Genomic DNA, 22,148 nt, shown 5'->3' on the forward strand with positions numbered 1-22,148 from the left:
AACAGAAATGCTGATCATCTGAAATAAAAATATTAGAAATACACAGGAGGCATATCAGAATCTGGAAAAAAAGAGATGATGGATTGATGGTTTGGATGTAAACTTCCTTTAGTGCTAATGTAAGGCCTCTGATAGCAATGTAATCTTTACTTTAGCAGATGTTGTGAGGCCTGCATGTATTCCCAACATTTAACCCCCTTTCTATCCACACATGTTATACAATGTCCCAGCTGTCTTCAACTTTTATACTCACAGTTATTATCAGTTTGCCCCAGTTGCTCCAACAACTTTGCTTTTGTCTCACGCTTCTTGTGTCTTTTACCCACATAGTGTTGTTTAGCAATAGCAGGATGGTTAAAAAAAGCTTGACACAGACTACAGTACTTGTCAGGATCACTGCTCCCAGGTTCAACATTGGACTGCACAGCAGAAGTTGGGGCATTTTCTTTCTTTGCCTTTGGGGCAGCTGCAAAAAAGAAAACATCCAAGATGCTCACAGTCAACTGATCTGGAGAATGATAAATGTATCTTCATGTAATCTTGAAAAACATTATCACAAAGGAGATTTCATTCAGACAGCTATGAATTGAAAAGCATATTGCTTATAAACAACAAGGGCAAATGGTTACTGCAAGAGAATTGTTTTGAGAAATTTTCACCCTAACCAATTTAAAGTTTTGAAATACAGATTTATGGAGAAACAAACCAAATGCTTGTTCCTAGCTTTTATTTTTGCAATCAAAACACTGCCAATGATTTCAAATAGTGACAGGATATAAAATACCATTAAATGAAGTCTCATCTTATGAAATTTCTAAACTGAACATACAATTACACTTAATTACAAGATAACTGGAAACATCATTGCTAATTTGTAGACATTGCCTTCAAGTACAAAAACAAATTCCAGAATAGAAATAAAATGTTGATCCTCTAATTAACTCTAATGTAGGTCACGCTTACAATCTCAACTACCTCTTCTAAGTACTCAAACTTCATGGCCTGCACCTGAATAGAAAATTCACAAGCTCCTTCAGCCATATGTATATGGAAATCTACTAAAAAGCATTTATAAATTGTTCTGTTACCTTCGGATAACTGCACTTTGCCATTTTTGAAGTGCTACTCTTCCTCTTTTACATTCATACCTAGCCCCATTCTCCATCAGACACACCCAGAACTGGAGCTTATGAAACTGTTGCCTAATCATTCAACTTACAGTCTTCGTCTTTTACCATCACACAGAAAGTAATAGCGCAGCTAATAGAGAGAAACAAATTATTTGCCAATAGCAATTTCTAAAACTTACACACTGGTTTAGCTCTAGAATCTCATCACTCCAAACACAGAGCAAAGACTTAGCATGGCTCAGTCTATAAGAACACATGAACAGGAGAAAGCCATTCAGATTATTGAGCCATATCCCAATATGTCACCAGTATTTAATAATCTGTCAATCTTTATTTTAAAGATACTCAATGGCTGAGATTCCACAACTCTCTGGAGTAGAGAATCAAGACCTCAATCTTCTTAATAAAACAATTACTCTTTATAGAGTAATAGAGTCAAACGGCAGAGAAACAGACTCTTCGGTCCAACCAATGCATGCCGACCATATTCCCAAATTAACTAGGTCTGCCTGCATTTGGCCCATAGCCCTCCAAACATTTGTTCATGGACTTATCGAAGTGTCTTTCAAATATTATAACTGTACCCACATTCATCACTTCCTCCTGAAGTTCATCCCACAAATGAACCACTGTGTAAAAGATTGCCCCTGTCTTTTTAAAATCTTTCTCCTCTTACCTTACCTTAGAAGGCAAGCATGCTAAATGCCTTCTTAACCACCCTATCTATATGTCATGTAAATTTCAAAGAATTATGTACCTGAACCCTTTAAAAAAACTATCAAAGCTTTTCATGTTAACTCATCAGGACAGATGCAAGAACAGCAATCTTCAAAGGGAAAACAATTTATACTGTACAAGAAAAGGACGCTGTTTGTTTGACAAGTGCGAAGTGGTTCATTGAGGCTTACGATGGAGACTACACCAGGAAACAATTCTCCCTGAAATTTTTGTTTACATTCATAAAGCATGCTGACTTCGATCAACTGAAGCACTGGTTGAGAACTGCTTTACTCCCTGGTTTTATTTATTTTTTTAAAAAAGAGCAATGTCAGGTTTTGTTTGCAGCTGACAGACCCTTGCACATGAATAGATGTAGCTTACAGTAAGTCTAAGTGAGCCACATTGAGAGTCCAACATTCTTAAGCTGCTTGTTTGCACAATTATGAATTCTTGAAACACTGTTTGGCAAGTACTGTCCCACAGTGAATTTACACCGAATGTTCTGAGGTTGACAGGCATAGTGAATGCTCATGTCAATGTCTCAACTAGAGACCACTTATCAACCAATCAGCACCCTTCTCACATAAAATATAAATTGTTTCTTCCCTTAAGATTTTTAAAAATATTTTTAATAGAAACTTTAAAGCTTTTACAGAACATCTATATTAAAAAAAAAAGTAATACCAAAATACAGAAAGATAGAGGCAGTATAATAATGTCATATCACAATACTATTAATAATGAACTACCTACTATTCCACCAGAACTAACCTATCTACTTAACTTAAACTACAAACCAATTAAATAAAAATTAAACTAAACACACATAACTTCAATATCTCTCTACTTTATTCTATTTCATTCACCACACCTCCACTGAGGCTCCCTCCCAGGGCCCCATGGGCGCCCAGATTAATTCCCATGGCTATACCACGGCCCTAATTAATATAATTTAGAAAGGGCTGCCATGTCTTGTAAAACTGCTCTGTTTTGTGGTGCACCATATTTGTGAGGTAGTCTCGGGGGAGATGCTTCATTACCAGCCTGCGTCACCCCATAAGACCTAGTTGTTTTTCCAATGTCCAATTCATTAATATGTTCTTCCTCGCACAGTGGATAAGAATGTTACACAATCTCTTCCCGTGTTCCCCCAGAGAAGGCAAATTTGGCAACCCCAGAAGAAGAAATACCTGATCCACTTTTAACTTCAACCTCCAGGATGTCCTTTAGCTCCGTTACCATAACACTCCAGTATCTCTGGATCTTACAACATGACCAATAGCAGTGTGAGAGAGTCCCCCTACTAATTTTACATTTGGGACAACCTGGAGATGCTCCTCTCTTGAACTTAGCCAGCCTCTCTGACATCATATCAGCCCTGTGTAAAATCACAATTGCATGGCTTGCATTCTCCTTATATTTTCCCATACCTCCAATGAGATATTTTCTCCTAGCTCTTGATTCCACATCCTACAGAGTCCCTCCACATCCCCTAAGGCACATGCTTTCTGTAAATGATACAAAGTACTAACTGAAAGAGCGCCCGTACACCGAAGCACTCTTTTCCCCATGGTTGACTTGTAAAACTGAGCCAGGAGCGTAGTCTTCCTCTGTATGAATTCCCTTACCTGAAAGTACCGGATGAGGTCCCTATTAGACAATCCCTATTTCTGACTTAGCTGGCTAAATGATATCAAGACCTCCCCTCGAACAATGGGAACAGCATTCCATCCTTCAGAACAGGCACCTCCACTAATCCCACCACCGGCTTGGCTTCCAATTTTGTAAAGTTAATCTTGTAGCACAAAAAACTGCCAAATAAATTAATTGCTTGAATCAATTGAGGAACGGACTCCTCTGGATTGGCCAAGAACAAAAGGACGTCATCAGCATATAGAGTGATCTTATGCTCCCCATCCCGCCCCTGCCACCACTATTTCAGGATCCCTCCTGATAGCCTCAGCTAACGGCTCAATTGCCAAGGTAAATAAAAGCGGTGAAAGGGACACCCCTGTCGACTACCTCTCCCAATATTAAAGTTATCTGACTTAGTGCCGTTTGTAATGACTGCTGCCTTAGGATCATTATACAACACCACCACCCATCTCGCAAAGGCTCCCCCCAGAACAAAGCCCTCGAGGACCCCAAACAGGTACGGCCATTCTATCCAGTCAAACGTCTTTTTTGCATCTAGAGACACCACCAAACCCGGGCTCAACCTTTGCTGGCATAACTGCACTATGTTTAGTACCCTCCTGATATTGTTGGAGGAGCTACGGCCCTTAACAAAACCCGTCTGATCTTTTTTTATAATATGGGGCAGGACCTTTTCCAACCTCAGGGGCAGCATCTTGGATAGAATTTTAAAATCTACATTCAGCAGTGAAATTGGTCAATATTGAGCACATTCTTCAGGGTCTTTTCCCTTCTTTAAAATAAGGGCGATATCAGCCTCCATAAGTGAGGGCAGCAGACAATCCCGTGTATATGTATAGTTATACATCCCCAGAAGTGGCTCCACCAACACATTAATGAATTCCTTATAGAATTGACTTGTGAATCCATCTGGCCCTGGTTCTTTGCCCCCTGGAGATGCTTTATTGCTTCCTGCATGTCCTGTACCGTCATAGGTGCATTCAACAGGGAAACCTGTTCCACGTTTGTACTGGGTAGGTCCAGGTTCTCAAAAAAGGACTGCATTCTCGCTGCACCATGTTCACCTCCCTCCAACCGATATAACTCTGCAAAGTATTCCCTAAATCTAACAATGATCTTCTTCAACTCACAGGTAACCGTGCCAGCCCTCTCTCTAACAGACATAATAGATTGGGAAGCATTTTTCTTATTAGCCAAATATCTACCTGGTTTATCTCCAAATTCTAATTCTTTGTTTAGCAAAGGAGACCTCTTACTTTGCCAGCTGTGTGCAATAAGTCCAGAGCTGTGATCTGCTGCAGCTTGACCAAAGAGAGCCTATTATAATATACTTCCTCAGCTATCTGCAGCTGGGTCTCAAGCATCCGTTGTTGCTCCTCCCTCTGCCTCCTTCTAGTCATTGAATAGAAAATAATCAGGCCTTGTAAATATACCTTAGTGGTCTCCCAAAGTATTGCCGGATTACTGGGCATACCAGAGTTGATATCTCAGAAGGCCCTGAACTCTCTTGTAATGTACTCAACGAATTTGCTATCCCTTAACAAGAATGGATCCATGCGCCAGTGCCGTGCATTTATTCCGCCACCCTTGATTTTAACATCTAACTACACTGGCGTTTGGCCAGAGATAGTTACATTCCCAATTTTGCATACCAATGTTCTGTCCAAACAATCCAATGCCATTAAAAAACACGTCAATTCCTGTATGGCACTTGTGGGGGTTGGAATAGAAAGTAAAGTCTCTTAAATTAGGGTGGAGGTGCCTCCACACATCCACTCATCCCAACTCCTCACACAGGTCCGCCAACTGCTGAGACTGCGTGGGCATACCTGCCAGGCCCCTTGGCACCCTGTCTACCTTGGAATCTGTTAGGCAATTAAACTCCTTCTCCTCCTCCTCCTCCCCCCCCCCCCCCCCCCCCATGATCATGCAGTGCACCCCAAGACTCATTAATTTAGTGACTACATCAATTAGACATTTAAGAGGGTGCGCCAGGGACAACACACATTCAAGATGCCATACGCTTCTCCATGTATTAGAGCTTTAAGAATAATGAACCATCTATGTTCTTCCTTAATTTGCTCAGTTACCTGGAAAGGGAGGTTCCTTCTTACCAGTATAGCTATTCCTCTACTCTTGGAGCTAAAGGAGGCGAAGAATACCCTATCATAACACTCCCTGCTGCAGTTTCAGATGTTCCTTATCAGTTAAATGCCTCTCCTACAGCAGGGCAATGTCCATCCTTTCCTTCCTAAGGCTTAACATGGCACCTTCTTTCTTTAAATGGGGGAATGGCTCCCTTTTACATTCCAGGAGCACCACTGGAACAAATCACTGATCATCCAGTGCAGCCCATGGTTTCCCAGGAGGAGGAATTTTATCTGAGGTGCAGCAAGCGACAAATACACTATAAAGTCTAAAACCTATTCCAATTAAAACTACTACAACTAAAAAACGAATCACTACATTTAACTTAAGTAAACACCCAAATAACCCCCAATTTATTAGAGATGTCCTCTCTTGCCCATAGGGGGCACTCCTCCCAATCCTTGCTACCATTCTAACTCGCTTTAGCTGAGGCTGTGCCCTAGCCCCAGGCAATTCACAAATGAAGAAAATGTTATTGGATGTAGGTTTGCTCGCTGCGCTGCAAGGTTCATTTCCAGACGTTTCGTCGCCCTACATCTTCAGTAGGCCTGCCGGCGAAGCACTGCTGATAATTCGTGCTTTCTATTTATATGTTTGGGTTGCCAATGTCATTTCTTGTGGTGATGCCATTTCCGGTTCTTTTTCCTCAGGGGGTGGTAGATGGGGTCTAACTCGATGTGTTTGTTGATAGAGTTCCAGTTGGAATGCCATGCTTCTAGAAATTCTCGTGCGTTTCTATGTTTGGCTTGTCCTAGGATGGATGTGTTGTCCCAGTCAAAGTAGTGTCCTTCCTTATCTGTATGTAAGGATACTAGTGAGAGAGGATCATATCTTTTTGTGGCTAGTTGATGTTCATTTACATTGTTATTCTGCTACGACCTGTTATTTACATTCTGAGAGTTAACAATGGATGCCCCCCCACACCTTAACCACAGGTATAGCCACCCCCAATCCAAAAGCAAAATGACAGCAGTAAAAAAAAAAGCCCCAGATAATTCCCAACCGACCGATATAAGAAATAATTCCGATTTTACATCAAGGCGTATGTATAAAGCTGATAACCACAGAAAAAGGGGAGAGAAGAAAAGGAGCAATAAAAAACCCATACCATTATCAGTACAAATGCACCCCCCTTCCCCCGAGTCCTTTAATTCAGAGAATTCACAAAGTCCTTTGCCTTTTCTGCAGAATCGAAATTATATACTGGTCCTCCATGAGCGAAATGTAACACGCTGGGTACCCCAAGGAATATTAAATGTTCAGATCCCTTAATTTTCTCTTAACTTCATCAAACGCCCTTCTCTTCTTAATTCTGGCTCTTGAGAAATCCTGAAAAAACATTATCTTTAGCCTTTGTGCATTCGAGCCTGTGAATCTCTTCCCAGTCTTCTTGATGTTTCAATCACTAACTGTTTTTCTTTACAATGCAGGAGTCACACTAGGACAGCTCAGGGACATGGGCCCGACCAAGGCTTACGCATTGCAATCCAGGCCCGCTCCACATTCAATAGGTCCAACTCCAGCCCAGGAACTTCAGAGGCACTTCTCCAAGAAGCCAACAAGGTCTTTGACAATAGACAATAGGTGCAGGAGTAGGCCATTCAGCCCTTCGAGCCTGCTCCGCCATTCAATATGATCATGGCTGATCATTCCTAATCAGTATTCTCTTCCTGCCTTATCTCCATAACCCTTGATTCCACTATCCTTGAGAGCTCTATCCAACTCTTTCTTAAATGAATCCAGAGACTGGGCCTCCACTGCCCACTCGGGCAGAGCATTCCACACAGCCACCACTCTCTGGGTGAAGAAGCTTCTCCTCATCTCTGTCCTAAATGGCCTACCCCGTATTTCTAAGCTGTGTCCTCTGGTTCGGCACTCACCCATCAGCAGAAACATGTTTCCTGCCTCCAGAGTGCCCAATCCTTTAATAATCTTATATGTCTCAATCAGATCCCCTCACAAGGGTATACAAGCCCAGTCGCTCCAGTCTTTCAAATGTAAGGTAATCCCGCCATTCCAGGAATTGACCTCATGAACCTGCACTGCACTCCCTCAATAGCCAGAATGTCTCTCCTCAAATTTGGAGACCAGAACTGCACACAGTACTCCAGGTGTGGTCTCACCAGGGCCCTGTACAGCTGCAGAAGAACCTCTTTGCTTCTATACTCAATACCTCTTGTTATGAAGGCCAGCATGCTATTAGCCTTCTTCACTACCTGCTGTACCTGCATGCTTACCTTCATTGAGTGGTGTACAAGAACCCCCAGATCTCTCTGTACTGCCCCTTTACCTAAATTGATTCCACTTAGGTGGTAATCTGCCTTCCTGTTCTTGCCACCAAAGTGGATAAGGATCCATTTATCCACGTGAAAGTGCATCTGCCATGCATCTGAGCACTCACCTAACTTGTCCAGGTCACCCTGTAATCTCCTAACATCCTCATCACATTTCACCCTGCCACCCAGCTGATGAAATTTGCGAATGTTATTGCGAATACCATCTTGTATATCCTGAAGATAGATTGTAAAAAGCTGCGGTCCCAGTACTGAACCTCGTCCATCTTCAGAGTTACATCCTCAAAAAATTCCAGAAGATTAGTCAAGCATGATTTCTCCTTCATAAATCCATGCTGACCCTGTCCTATCCTGTTACTACTATCCAGATGTGCAGTAATTTCATCCTTTATAATAGACTCCAGCATCTTTCCCACCATTGAGGTCAGACTAACTGGTCTATAATTTCCTGCTTTCTCTCTCCCACCTTTCTTAAAAAGTCATATAATATTAGCCACCCTCCAATCCTCAGGACTGGAAATGTGTTGCTGGAAAAGCGCAGCAGGTCAGGCAGCATCCAGGGAACAGGAGAATCGACGTTTCGGGCATAAGCCCTTCTTCAGGACACATCTGCAGACCTCACTTTCTCCTCCAATCCTCAGGAACCAACCCTGAATCTATCGAACTCTGGAAAATAATCACCAACACATCCACGATTTCCCGAGCCACCTCCTTCAGTACCCTGGGATGTAGACCATCAGGCCCTGCATCCTCGCGTTCCGGAAGACCCACGAGCCGGAGGTTTTCTCTATTTTTAATTTACAGGTCGTCCACTTGCTCCTGAAGGACCCAAACCTGGTCTTCCAGTATTTGGATACTTCCTGCTGAGATGTCTGCCAGTCCTCTCCTCCACTGCCTCTACTCGGTCCAACAATTGAACTTCCTGCTCATGCGTTTTCAGCATAGCAGACAGTGGTTCCACCGCTGCTTCAAATCTTTTCTCGGAGTTTGGCAAACTCAGAGAACAAATGTTGCTGCCCCATTAAATCCAAAGGGTCCGGCCCGAGAGTTTGAGCAATGGCTGCAGGCACCCCGATGCAGTACGGGAGCACCCTGCCTGCTGTACTCCTTTCAGCCCCTTTCCTTTATTTGTTTTCATTCTTGTCTTAAAGCTGTCACACCACAATTTTTGCCGCTCCAAATGTTCAGCAAGTTTATATTAGCAATTTTTTTCTCCTAGGGGTAGTTAATTGGGGGGGGGGGGGAGGAGAGTAAAGGTCCACCTTACCAGGAGTTATGGCAGAGAGCCCAGCACAGCAGACCACTCAAACCACCGCCATCTTTGATTTCCTCTATTTCCCTTAAAATTTAACGCTCATGCACCTGTCCTAATCAATACAAGATGAACAGCCTCAATAATGGATTTATATTTTTCAGCAGTGTTCAAGTTCTATACTATAGAGTAATTATGGGAACCAATCCTTAGACATGACTGGAGAAGGCAAGTGTTGTGTTTTAAGTACTACAATAGATAACATGTGATGAATTACGGATAAACCAGGGTACACTCTGGCCTTTGATTTATTGTTCCAATTACACTTCAATCTATGCAGCAGATCTGAAGCAGTAGAAAATTCAATTTTAAGATACAAGAACACACAAAATTTGAGTAGTCTTAGTCTTAATTGTCTTGTGCTTATTTTTTATTAGTATTCTTTGATTTTACACTCCAAAACCATGGGAAACATCTTACTTGCACTTATCCTGTCAATCTCAAAGTATTTTATCTGTTTGATGAGATCATCATTCACTCTTCAAAACTCTAGAGAATATGGGTCCAATTTCTCCAACCACTCTTCATAGAACAGTCCCACTATCCTGGGAAAAAGTCTGATGAACATTTATGGCACACCCTCTTTGGCAATATGTTCCAAAGGGGACAAAAACTGCACATTATACTTCACATTTTCAGCATTGATATGTTAGAGGGTAAAAACTAAATTCAAACCCTATTCCAAGACTAGAATCTGATACTCCAGTGCAATACTGAGAAAGTGCTGTGTTGTCAAGACATGATGTCCTTAACATGTAATAAAGCAATTTGTTCCTGCAATTCAACTGGATACGAGCTAGTAACTGACAATATTTGAAAAATAGGATGCTTCTCCTGGTATCCTGGCAAACATTTCTTTCTCAACTACTGAGAACAAAAACAATGAGTCACTTCTGAGAGTAGATACTGGGGTAACTAACAAAGCTGCCATTTCCGACACGTCTTTAAAACACTCTTACATGAGTGCAAACAGCTTTTAGCAAATCTACAGGGAGCAATTCAGCTGCGGCCTTACAGGAATACAGGAAGTACCGGAAAAAACCTAACAATCGGAAGAGCAAAAATTGGGCAAGGGAAAGGATTTGTGAACAAGATTAGGGAGAACCCCAAGATATTTTATAAATACATTAAAGGAAAGAGGTTAATCAGGGACAAAGTAGGGCCAATTAGGGACCAAGAGTACAACCTGTTTGCGAAGCTGCAGGAAATTGGAAGGGTATTGAATGAATACTCTTTGGTCTTCATTTTGGAAAAGGAGCATGTAGGTATGGAATACAGGAAAAGGGACTGTGAGGAACTTGCACAGTTTGACAAGAAATGGGGAGGTGTTGGAGTCTCTAATGGGCTTTAAAACAGATATATCCCCTGGCCTGGATGAATTGCATCCCATGCTGCTATGGGAGGGGATGCAGAAAATTGCAGGGACTTTGGCATAAATTTTTAATTCCTCTCTAGACTTGGGGAAAGTGCCAGAGGACTGGAGGATGGCGAATGTGGTTCCACTTTTTAAGAAGGGTGGTAGAGATGAAGCAGGAAATTACAGACCAGTGAGTATCACTTAATCATAGAGTCATAGAGTTATACAGCATGGAAACAGGCCCTTCAATCCAACCCGTCCATGCCGGCCAGATAATCCAAACCAAATTAGTCCCACCTGCCAGCACCCAGCCGATATCCCTCCAAACCCTTCGTATTCAAATACCTATCCAAATGCCTCTTAAATGTTACATTTGTACCAGCCTCCACCACTTCCTCTGGCAGCTCATTCCAGACACATACGACCCTCTGCGTGGAAATGTTGCCCTTTAAGTCTCTCTTACATCTTTCCCTCGTCACCCTAAACCTATGCCCTCTACTTCTGGACTCCCCCACCCCAGGGAAAAGACTTTGTCTATTTATCCTATCCATGCCCCTCATGATTTTATAACCCTCTATAAAGGTCACCCCTCAGCCCCTGACGCTCCAGGGAAAATAGCCCCAGCCTGTTCAGCCTCTCTCTGTAGCTCAAATCCTCCAACCCTGGCAACAGCTTTGTAAATCTTTTCTGAACCTTTTCAAGTTTCACAACATCCTTCTGGTAGGAAAGAGACCAGAACTGCATGCAATATTCCAATACTGGTCCAACCAATGTCCTGTACAGCTGCAACATGACCTCCCAACCTGTGTACTCAATACTCTGACCAATAAAGGAAAGCATATCAAACGCCTTCCTCACTATCCTATCGATCTGCGACTCCACTTTCAAGGAGCTATGAACCTGCATTCCAAGGTCTCTTTGTTCAGCAACACTCCCAAGGACCTTACTATTAAGTGTATAAGTCCTGCTAAGATTTGCTTTCCGAAAATGAAGCATCTCACATTTATCTGAATTAAACTCCACCTGCCACTTCTCAGCCCATGGGCCCAACTGGTCAAGATCCTGCTATAATCTGAGGTAACCCTCTTCGCTGTCCACTTCACCTCCAATTTTGGTGTCTTCTGCAAACTTACTAACTATACCTCTTATGCTCACATCCAAATCATTTAAAAGATCCAAGTAGTGGACTCAGCACCGATCCTTGTGGCACTCCACTGTTCACAGGCCTCCAGTCTGAAAAACAACCGCCCACCACTACCCTCTGTCTTCTACCTTCAAGCAGTTCAGTATCCAAATGGCTAGCTCTTCCTGTATTCAGTGAGGTCTAACCATGCTAACCAGTCTCCCATGGGGAACCTTGTCGAACGCCTTCCTGAAGTCCATATAGATCATATCTACCGCTCTGCCCTCATCAATCTTCTTTGTTACTTCTTCAAAAAACTCAATCAAATTTGAGACTCAGGATTTCCCACGCACAAAGCCATGTTGACTGTCCCTAATCAGTCCATGCCTTTCCAAATACATGTACATCCCCTGTCCCTCAGGATTCCCTCCAACAATTTGCCCACTACCATCAGGCTCACTGGCCTAGAGTCCCCTAGCTTGTCCTTACTACCCTTCTTAAACAGTGGTGCCATGTTAGCCAACCTCCAGTCTTCCAGCACCTCACCTGTGACTATCAATGATGCAAATATCTCAGCAAGAAGCCCAGCAATCACTTCTCTAGCTTCCCACAGAGTTCTAGGTGCACCTGATCAGGTCCTAGGGATTTATCCGCTCTTATGCGTTTCAAGACATCCAGCACTTGCTCCTCTGTAATATGGACATTTTTTAAGATGTCACCATCTGCTAAATTTCCCTTCATTCTATATCTTCCATTTCCTTTTCCACAATAAATACTGATGCAAAATACTCATTTAGTATCTCCCCTATTTTCAGCGGCTCCACACAAAGGCCGCCTTGTGATCTTTGAGGGGCCCTATTCTCTCCCTAGTTACCCTTTTGTCCTTAATGTATTTGTAAAAACCCTTTGGATTCTCCTTAATTCTATTTGCCAAAGCTATCTCATGTCTCCTTTTTACCCTCCTGATTTCTCTCAAGTATACTCCTACTTCCTTTATACTCTAAGAATTCACTCGATCTATCCTGTCTATACCTGACATATGCTTCCTTCTTTTTCTTAACCAAACCCTCAATTTCTTTAGTCATCCAGCATTCCCTATACGTACCAGCCTTTCCTTTCACTCTAACAGAAATATACTTTCTCTGGATTCTCGTTATTTCTGAAGGCTTCCCATTTTCCAGCCGTCCCTTTACCACAAACATCTGCCTCCAATCAGCTTTTGAAAGTTCTTGCCTAACACCGTCAAAATTGGCCTTTCCCCAATTTAGAACTTCAACTTTTAGATCTGGTCTATCCTTTTCCATCACTATTTTAAAACTAACAGAATTATGGTTGCTGGCCCCAAAGTGCTCCCCCACTGACACCTCAGTCACCTGCCCTGCCTTATTTCCCAAGAGTAGGCCAGGGTTTGCACCTTTTTTAGTAGGTACATCCACATACTGAATCAAAATATTTTCTTGTACATATTTAACAAATTCCTCTCCATCTAAACCCTTAACACTATGGCAGTCCCAATCTGTTTGGAAAGTTAAAATCCCCCCCCATAACCACCCTGTTATTCTTACAGATAGCTGGGATCTCCTTCCAAATTTGTTTCTCAATTTCCCTCTGACTATTTAGAGGTCTATAATACAATCCCAATAAGGTGATCATCTCTTTCTTTTTTCTCAGTTCCACCCAAATAACTTCCCTGGATGTATTTCCAAGAATATCCTTCCTCAGCACAGCTGTAATGCTATCCTTTATCAAAAATGCCACTCCCCCTCCTCTCTTGCCTCCTTTTCTATCCTTCCTATAGTATTTGTATCCTGGAACATTAAGCTGCCAGTCCTGCCCATCCCGGAGACATGTTTCTGTAACTGCTATGATATCCCAGTCCCATGTTCCTAACCATGCCCTGAGTTTATTTTTTAAGATTAGATTCCCTACAGTGAGAGATCAGGCCCTTCAACCCAACCAGTCCACACCAACCCACTGAAGATTAACTCAACCAGACCCATTTCCCTCTGATTAATGCACCTAACACTATCGGCAATTTAGCATGGTCAATTCACCTGACTCGTATATCTTTGGACTATGGGAGGAAACTGGAGCACCCGGAGAAAACTCACGCAGACACAGGGAGAATGTGCAAACTCCACACAGACAGTCACCTGAGGCTGGAATCGAACCTGGGACCTTGGTGCTGTGAGGTAGCAGTGCTAAACACTGAGCTACCATGCTCTGCTTTCCCGGTTAGGCCCCTTGCATTGTAGTAAATGCAGTTTAATTTATCAGTCCTACCTTGTTCCTGCCTGCCCTGACTAACTTCTGTTCTCAACTATACCAGTCTCCGATTGATCTCTTTCCTCACTATCTCCCTGGGTCCCACCCCGCCACTTTACTAGTTTAATTCCTCCCGAGCAGCACTAGCAAATCTCCCTGCCAGTATCTTAGTCCCCTTCCAATTTACGTGCAATCCGTCCATATACAGGTCACTTCTACCCCAAAAGAGATTTCAATGATCCAAAAATGTGAATCCTTCTCCCATTCACCAGCTCCTCAGCCATGCATTCATCTCCTCTATCCTCTTATTCTGGCCCTTACTAGCTCGTAGCACTAGGAGTAATCCAGATATTACAACTCTCGAGGATCTCCTTTTTAAATTTCTGCCTAACTTTCTGTAATCTCCCTTCAGAATCTCAACCTTTTCCCTTCTTCAGCAGTAGAGAAACTATTGGAGAAAATTCTGAAGGGCCAAATCACTACTCACTAGGAAAGGCTTAGGTTAATTAGAGATAATTCACCATTGCTTTGTCAGAGGGAGGTCATGCCTAACAAATCTGTTAGAATTTTTTGAAGATGTGATCAAATGTGTGAGGGAAGTTAAGTTGAAGTAATTTATATGGATTTTAGCAAAGCTTTTGATAAGATAGCACATGGGAAACAGATTGAGAAGGTTAATGCACATGAAATTCAGGGAGTATTTAATGAATGGCAAGGGACTGAGTATCTTAGAGGAACAGAGGGATCTTGGGGTAATTATTCACAGATCCCTGAAGTCAGCAGAACATGTGAATAGGATAGTTAAGGTAGCATATGGGACACTTGCTTTCATCAGTCTTGGCATAGCGTATTACAGCAAGGAGGCAATATTGGAGCTGTACAGAGCATTGGTGAGGCCACAACTGGAGTGTACAGTTCTCATTGCCACACTACAGGAAGGATGTGATAACACTGAAGTGGGTATGGATAAGGTTCACCAGGATATTATCTGAGATGGATAAATTGAGGTATGAGGGGAGACTGGATAGGCTTGGATTGTTTCTTTAGTGCAGAGAAGATTGGAGGGGTGGGGGGACATGAATTGACATGTATAAGATAATGAGGGTGAGTCAGGAGCAGCTGTTTCTCTTGGTTGTGGGGTCAATCTCGAGGGGACACAGTTTTAGGTAAAGGGCAGAGATTCAGAGAGGATTTGGAAAAAACTCTTTCACTGAGCAGGTGGTGGAATCTAGAATTCACGGCCTGGGAAAGTACTGGAGGTCTGAAATCTTACAACCTTTAAAAACTATTTTGAACAAGCACTTCAAATTTCATAATATTCAAGGACAAGTGCAGGAAATTGGGATTAACACACTTTTAGGGATAGTTATGCTGTTGCAGACTCATTGGGCTTTTTCTATGCTGTATGAATCTATGACATTTGAGATAAAATCTTTTGCTTATTTTGTACTTTAAGTCTTAAATGATGTTCTCACAATGATGCTATTTTAGATTGGGCTACAAGGCACTTGTTTTGATAACCTAACTCCGAATTTTTAAAGTCAGCTAAATTGCTGATAACCAGGTTTGTAGTCTGGTTAATGTTTTTTTTTGAGGGGGGGGGGGGGGGGGGGAAAGAAAGGTCTGTGACTCTTGATCTGTTAAGGATGTCAACATAGCTCAGGGTGTCACTTTACAGATTCTGGTCACCAAGAATCTGAATCCAAAACGATGGCAGTATAAAAACAAAAAAAACAGAACTGTGGATGCTGGAAATCAAAAATAAAAACAAATTGCTGGAGAAACTCAGCAGGTCTGTCAGCATCTGTTGAGAAAAAGCAGAGTCAACGTTTCAGTCCAGTGACGCTTTTTCTGAAGGTCTACTACCGGACCTGTTGAGTTTCTCCAGAATTTCGCCTTTTACTGCAGTATAAAAGCAGTTTGAATATCTTTGCTGCTCCAAACAATAATTTTGCGGTATGGCACAAAAATTATGTTCTCAAAAAGCCAACAGTTCAATCAATAACTTAATTTGAAACTTGGTCATTATAGTTTAGCCATTTGATCCGACTAACTTTCAGTCTCAGCTGCTACCATTATTTGTCTAAAGACCAGTTGGATCCAGTATCTCATTTCTATATTTGCTTTGGAACATCTTCAAATTGTTTGGCCAAAGGCATGAATACTGTATTCCTAACAATACTCTAATACTTAAGTTAAATTTTGCTCAACTGTACTAAACTAATTGGCAGTACTTGCTAACTTTAGCAATTTTGACCTGGATAATGTTTTCTACGTTGAAACTTTATTGCTGGAACAGCACAGCAGGTCAGGCAGCATCCAGGGAACAGGAGATTCGACGTTTCGGGCACAGGCCCTTCTCCTGAAGAAGGGCCTGTGCCCGAAACGTCGAATCTCCTGTTCCCTGGATGCTGCCTGACCTGCTGTGCTGTTCCAGCAATAAAGTTTCAACTTTGATCTCCAGCATCTGCAGACCTCACTTTCTCCTCCTTAATGTTTTCTACAACAACAAAGTCCACAACAGAACTTGTATCTGTTCTTGGAACTCTGTACTGAATAGATGTCTCCATATTACTGATTATCTGTACTATTTTTAATTCATTAGATAGAACGGTTACAGCACAGAAAGTGACGACTTAGCTTGTCATGACTGTGCAAGCTTTCTGAAAGAGCAATTCACCCATCCCTACTCTTCCATCCTGTTAATCCCTTCAGGTGCTTTGCAATTGCCTTCTGAAATTCATGATTGAACCTCCCTTCACCAAACTCTTAAGCAATGTATCCCAGATCCAAAAACCATTCCTAATCATCTCAAACCACTTTCTCTTGGTTCTCAATATGTATGGTTTCTCGCTGTCTTTTCTGTCTAAATCCAATTTTGTGTGTTTTCTCCAAATCTCCCACCACAGGGCGGCACAGCTCAGTGGTTAGCACTGCTGCCTCACAGCGCCAGGAATCCAGGTTCGATTCCAGCCTTGGGCAACTTGTCTGTGTGGAGTTTGCACATTCTATCCATGTCTGTGTGGGTTTCCTCTGGGTGCTCTGGTTTCCTCCCACAATCCAAACATGTACAGGTTAGGTGAATTAGGTGTGCTAAATTGCCCATAGTGTTCAGGGATGTATAGTGTTCAGGGTGCATTAGTCAGGGGTAAATATAAGATAATAGGGTAGGGGAACGGGTCTGGGTGGGTTGCTCTTCGGAGGGTCAGTGTGAACATGTTGGCCAAAGGGCCTGTTACCACACTGTAGAGGTTCTACACCAATCCTTCACCTACCTAACATCCAGTCACTAACTCTCACACCCACCCAACTGCAACCATTTACATTTACATAACAACCTAACACCTGATTCACTCAGTTACCTAACCTTAAATACATCCATTCAATCATTTCACTATTATTTTTAATAATTACTTGTTTAAATATTATTTTATTGCTTTTTTTTCCATAAAATTCATCTTTACTGTGGTGGCAAATATTATAGTCATACAGCGTGGGAATTGGTCCTTTTGTCCTACTTGTCCATGCTGACCAGGTACTAAAACAGAATTGGTCCCATTTGCCTGTGTTTGGCCCATATATCTTTATATTTACTTCTTTCCATGTATCTGTCCAGAGGTCTTTTAAATGTTGTGCCCACCTCTACCACTTCCTTTAGCAAATTGTTCCATAAACTCACCACCCCGGTTGAAAGAGTTGCTCCTCGAGTCTCTTTTACATCTTTCCCTTCACACCTTAAACCATTGCCCACTAGTTTTGAACTCCCCTACCCAAGGGGAAAAAACCTTGGCAATTCACCTTATCTATGTCTTTCATGATTTTACCAACCACTATAAGGTTACTCTCTCAGCCTCCTACGCTCCAGGGAAAAAAGTCTCAGCCTTCCCCATGGAAGATTGGTTAGCAGGGTTAGATCTCATGGAATATAGGGAAAACTAGTCATCTGAATGCAGAACTGGCTCAAAGGTAGAAGCCAGAGGGTGGTGGTGGAGGGTTGGTTTCAGATTGGAGGCCTGTGACCAGTGGAGTGCTACAAGGATCGGTGCTGGGGGTCCACTACTTTTCGTCATTTATATAAATTATTTGGATGTGAGCGTAAGAGGTATAGTTAATAAGTTTTCAGATGACACCAAAATTGGAGGAGTAGAGGACAGCGAAAATGGTTACCTCAGATTACAACAGGATCTTGACCAGATGGGCCAATGGGCTGAAGAGTGGCAGATGGAATTTAATTTAGATAAATGCGAGGTGCTGCATTTTTGGAAAGTAAATCTTAGCAGGACTTGTACACTTAATGGTAAGGTCCTAGGGAGTGTTGCTGAACAAAGACACCTTGGAATGCAGGTTAATAGCTCCTTGAAAGTAGAGTTGCAGGTAGATAGAATAGAGAAGGTGGTGTTTGGTATGCTTTCCTTTATTGGTCAGAGTATTGAGTACACGAGTTGGGAGGTCATGTTGCGGCTGTACAGGACATTGGTTAGGCCACTTTTGGAATATTGCATGTAATTTCAGTCTCCTTCCTATCGGAAAGATGTTGTGAAACTTGAAAGGGTTCAGAAAAGATTTACAAGGATGTTGCCAGGGTTGGAGGATTTGAGCTATAGGGAGAGGTTGGTTCAGCTGGGGCTGTTTTCCTTGGAGAGTCGGAGGTAGAGGCATGACCTTATAGAGGTTTATAAAATCATGACGGGCATGGATAGGATAAATAGGCAAAGTCTTTTCCCTGGGGTGGAGGAGTCCAGATCTAGAGGACATAGGTTTAGGGTGAGAAGAGAAAGATACAAAAGAGACCTAAGGGGCAACTTTTTCACGCAGAGGGTAGTGCGTGTATGGGCTACCAGAGGAAGTTGTGGAGACTAGTACAATTGCAACATTTAAAAGGGATCTGGGTGGGTATATGGATAGGAAGGGTTTGGAGTGATATGGGCCAGGTGCTGGCAGGTGGGACTAGATTGGGTTGGGATATCTAGTCGGCATGAACGAGTTGGACTGAAGTGTCTGATTCTGTTCTGTACATCTCTATGACTCTATCTAGCCTCTCCTTATAACTCAAAACCTCTCAGTCTCAGTAACATCCTTGTAAACTTTTTTTTTCACCCATTCCAGTTTAATACCATCCTTCCTATTGCAGGGTGACCAGAATTGTACGTATTCCAAATGTGGCCTTACCCATGCCTTGTATAGCTGTAACATGATGCCCCAACTCCTGTACCATATGCTCTGACCAACGAAGGCAAGCACACCAAACACCATCACTATCTACTTTTGACACCACTTTCAAGAAACTCTGTACCTGCACTGCTAGGTTTCTCCGTTCCATAACACTCCCAGGGCTCTACAGTTGATTGTGTAAATCCTGCCTGGATTTACCTTACTAAAATAGAACACCTCACATTTATCTGAATTCAACTCTATCTGCCATTACTTAGCCCACTAGCCCAGTTGATCAAGATCCTGTTGTATTCTGAGATAACCTCCTTCACTGTCCACTGTACCAACAAATTTGGTGTCATCCACAAACTTACTAACCATCCCTCCTAAATTCTCATCCAAATACTTTCTATATAAATGATGAACACAGCATTGATCCTTTTGGGACATCACTGGTCACAGGCCTCCAGTCTGAACAAACTTTCACCAGCATCTTCTGTCTCCTACAGTCAGGCCAATTTTGTATCCAGTTGACTAGCTCGCCCTGGATCCCATGTGATCTAATCTTAATAACCAGTCTACCATGGAGAAACTTGTCGAAGGCCTTCCTACAGACCATGTTGGCAACGTCTACTGCTTTGCCTTCATACTTCTTCTTGAACACTTCTGCAAAAATACTTAAATTTGAGAGACATGATTTCCCAAAATTTTCTTTATGAAACTTGCTTATAGACTATCCCAAGTCAGAAAAAACTGAAATGTGGCCGTGACTATGAAAATGTTGAACAACCAATTTACAGTGACATAAAAAATGAAAAGTAACTTCCTTTGAGAACATTGGGGTGGAATACAGTTAAACATTTGGAGGAATGCAACAATTTCATTTTCAGGTTTGCAGGAATATGATCAAATAGAACATCAAGCAATTTACATACTTCCTTACCATTCCCCACAATATGGCAAACTTCTTGTCGCAATTTTCAATGCAACTGAACAGATCATGTACTCCAGCCTTGACAATACACTCAAGATCACTTACCAGAGGATGCTGGGGTTATTTCATCTTGCTTCTGTTTCAGTTTCAGAGTTTTTGCATGGTTTTTTCCCTGGTAATGGGATTGGGCAACAACTGGCGATGTAAAAGTCATATTACATAGAGGACAATACTTATTCCGATCCACTTCTCCATTGCTACTGTCCTGTAGAAAAGTTCAGAAATGATTGATTGCATTAACTCTACTATTAACATTATTGTTTTAAATTAATCATATCGCAGATCTTTGAACAGAGTTTGATCTGATTTGGGTTCATCTGTTAAAATGACAAACACATCCATTTCTCTACACACACAGTATTATTTACTTATTATTTAAACACGAAAATGTATTTATTTGCATTGTAAGTAGATATACTTTAAAATAAATGATGGACTAGTTGATGCCCACTGCCTTTAAATGTTGCGTCATATGTGCCAAGATGTTAAAACTGAGTTATATCCTTCAGCTACAAACTAATAACAAGTAGTCAATCATCTTCCACATTTAATAATTAACACCTAGTCAAAGACCTACTTAAAGGTACTGAACTGTTAACCACAACTGATTTTCCTTAAGTAAATACTAAATTCAGTTTGTAAGAACACTTCAGTTTTCTAAACAGAATGCCAACAGTAATTTTGAGATCTAGGAATTTATAGGTGGACAGGGTAAACAGCATTTTACACACTCAGTGCAATGGGCCTCATTTATTCAATATTTCCTCTTGAATTTCGTCCATCTACAAGGTATTTAAATATGTCTTATCTTTTGTATGTATGTGCATACATAAAGTGTGTCACTGTGTATGCATATGTTTAATAAAGGTTGTTCTGCTATAACGTGCATTATGTCAACCCAAATTCACTGGAATGCAACTGACAAATTGGGGATGCGTTTCTAAAGCACGAACTTTTAAAATGTTTGTTGTCTGTAACGTGATTACATCGGCAACACTTTAAGCGTTGTTTCTAATGAGCGATTTTTCTATAATACATGGCCACACAAGAATGCAACCATCGCATTATAGAAGAACTGACTGTATACACACACCCACATCCACAACCAATGATTATAGTTTAGCATCCCTTTGTCTGTAATTTATTATGGACACATGATGTCCTTCAAATAGAAAATAGTTCAGGTACAAAATAAGAAAATTTTTAAAAGGAGCAAAGGAAGATAATCCAAAGTCAAAGCTTCCTGAATGACTAAATATATATAAGGGTTTTATGACAAATGACTTGTAGAGAAGCAATCATAAAAATCACAAAACTAATTTGAAAAGAACTAAAAAGGATAGAAGATGGACAAAGGGAATGCACTAGATAAGTGAGAACCCAAAGTTGTCTTTTACCAGTATACAAAAAAGGATAATCAAACAAAATATGGGGCTAATCAAGCACCAAAAGGAGGTCACCTTGAAGAGGCAAAAGGCACAGCCAAGGTGTTAAATTTATATTTTAAATCTGTCTTCATTAAAGAAAGTCAGAGAAGGATGTCAGGGAAGGATGTGGTGGAAATGTGGAACTTTTTCAAAGAGCAGATACGACGTGTCCATGATATGTATGTACCTATCAGGCAGGAAAGAAATGGTCGTGTGAGGGAGCCTTGATTGACGAGAGAGGTTGAATGTCTGGTAAAGAGGAAGAAGGAGGCTTACATAAGGTTGAGGAAACAGGATTCAACAGAGCAGTGGAGGGATACAGGATAGCCAGAAGGGACCTGAAGAAAAGGATTAGGAGAGCTAAGAGAGGGCATGAAAAATCGTTGGCGGATAGGATCAAGGATAACCCCAAGGCATTTTATGCGTATGTGAGAAACCTGAGAATGACGAGAACGAGGGTAGGTCCGATCAAGGACAGTAGTGGGAGACTGTGTATTGAGGCGGAAGAGATAGGAGAGGTCTTGAACAAGTACTTCTCTTCAGTATTTACAAACGAGAGGGACCGTATTGT

At 41.7% G+C, this 22,148-nt stretch overlaps 1 protein-coding gene across 3 annotated transcripts in view; it reads right to left on the minus strand.

Moving 5' to 3' along the window:
• The window catches only part of LOC122556822 (zinc finger protein 346-like), a 61,314-nt gene that overhangs the window by 13,573 nt on the left and 25,593 nt on the right, over positions 1-22,148 (minus strand). For all 3 annotated transcript variants that reach the window (XM_043704030.1, XM_043704029.1, XM_043704028.1), the window contains 2 exons: positions 20,196-20,355; positions 254-466 (listed from right to left, as the gene is read on the minus strand). In XM_043704030.1, coding sequence (XP_043559965.1) covers positions 254-466; positions 20,196-20,355 — 373 coding nt within the window. The remainder of the gene's footprint in view (positions 1-253; positions 467-20,195; positions 20,356-22,148) is intronic.

This window comes from Chiloscyllium plagiosum, chromosome 14 (assembly GCF_004010195.1).
Source record: "Chiloscyllium plagiosum isolate BGI_BamShark_2017 chromosome 14, ASM401019v2, whole genome shotgun sequence".
Taxonomy (NCBI): Eukaryota; Metazoa; Chordata; class Chondrichthyes; order Orectolobiformes; family Hemiscylliidae; genus Chiloscyllium; species Chiloscyllium plagiosum.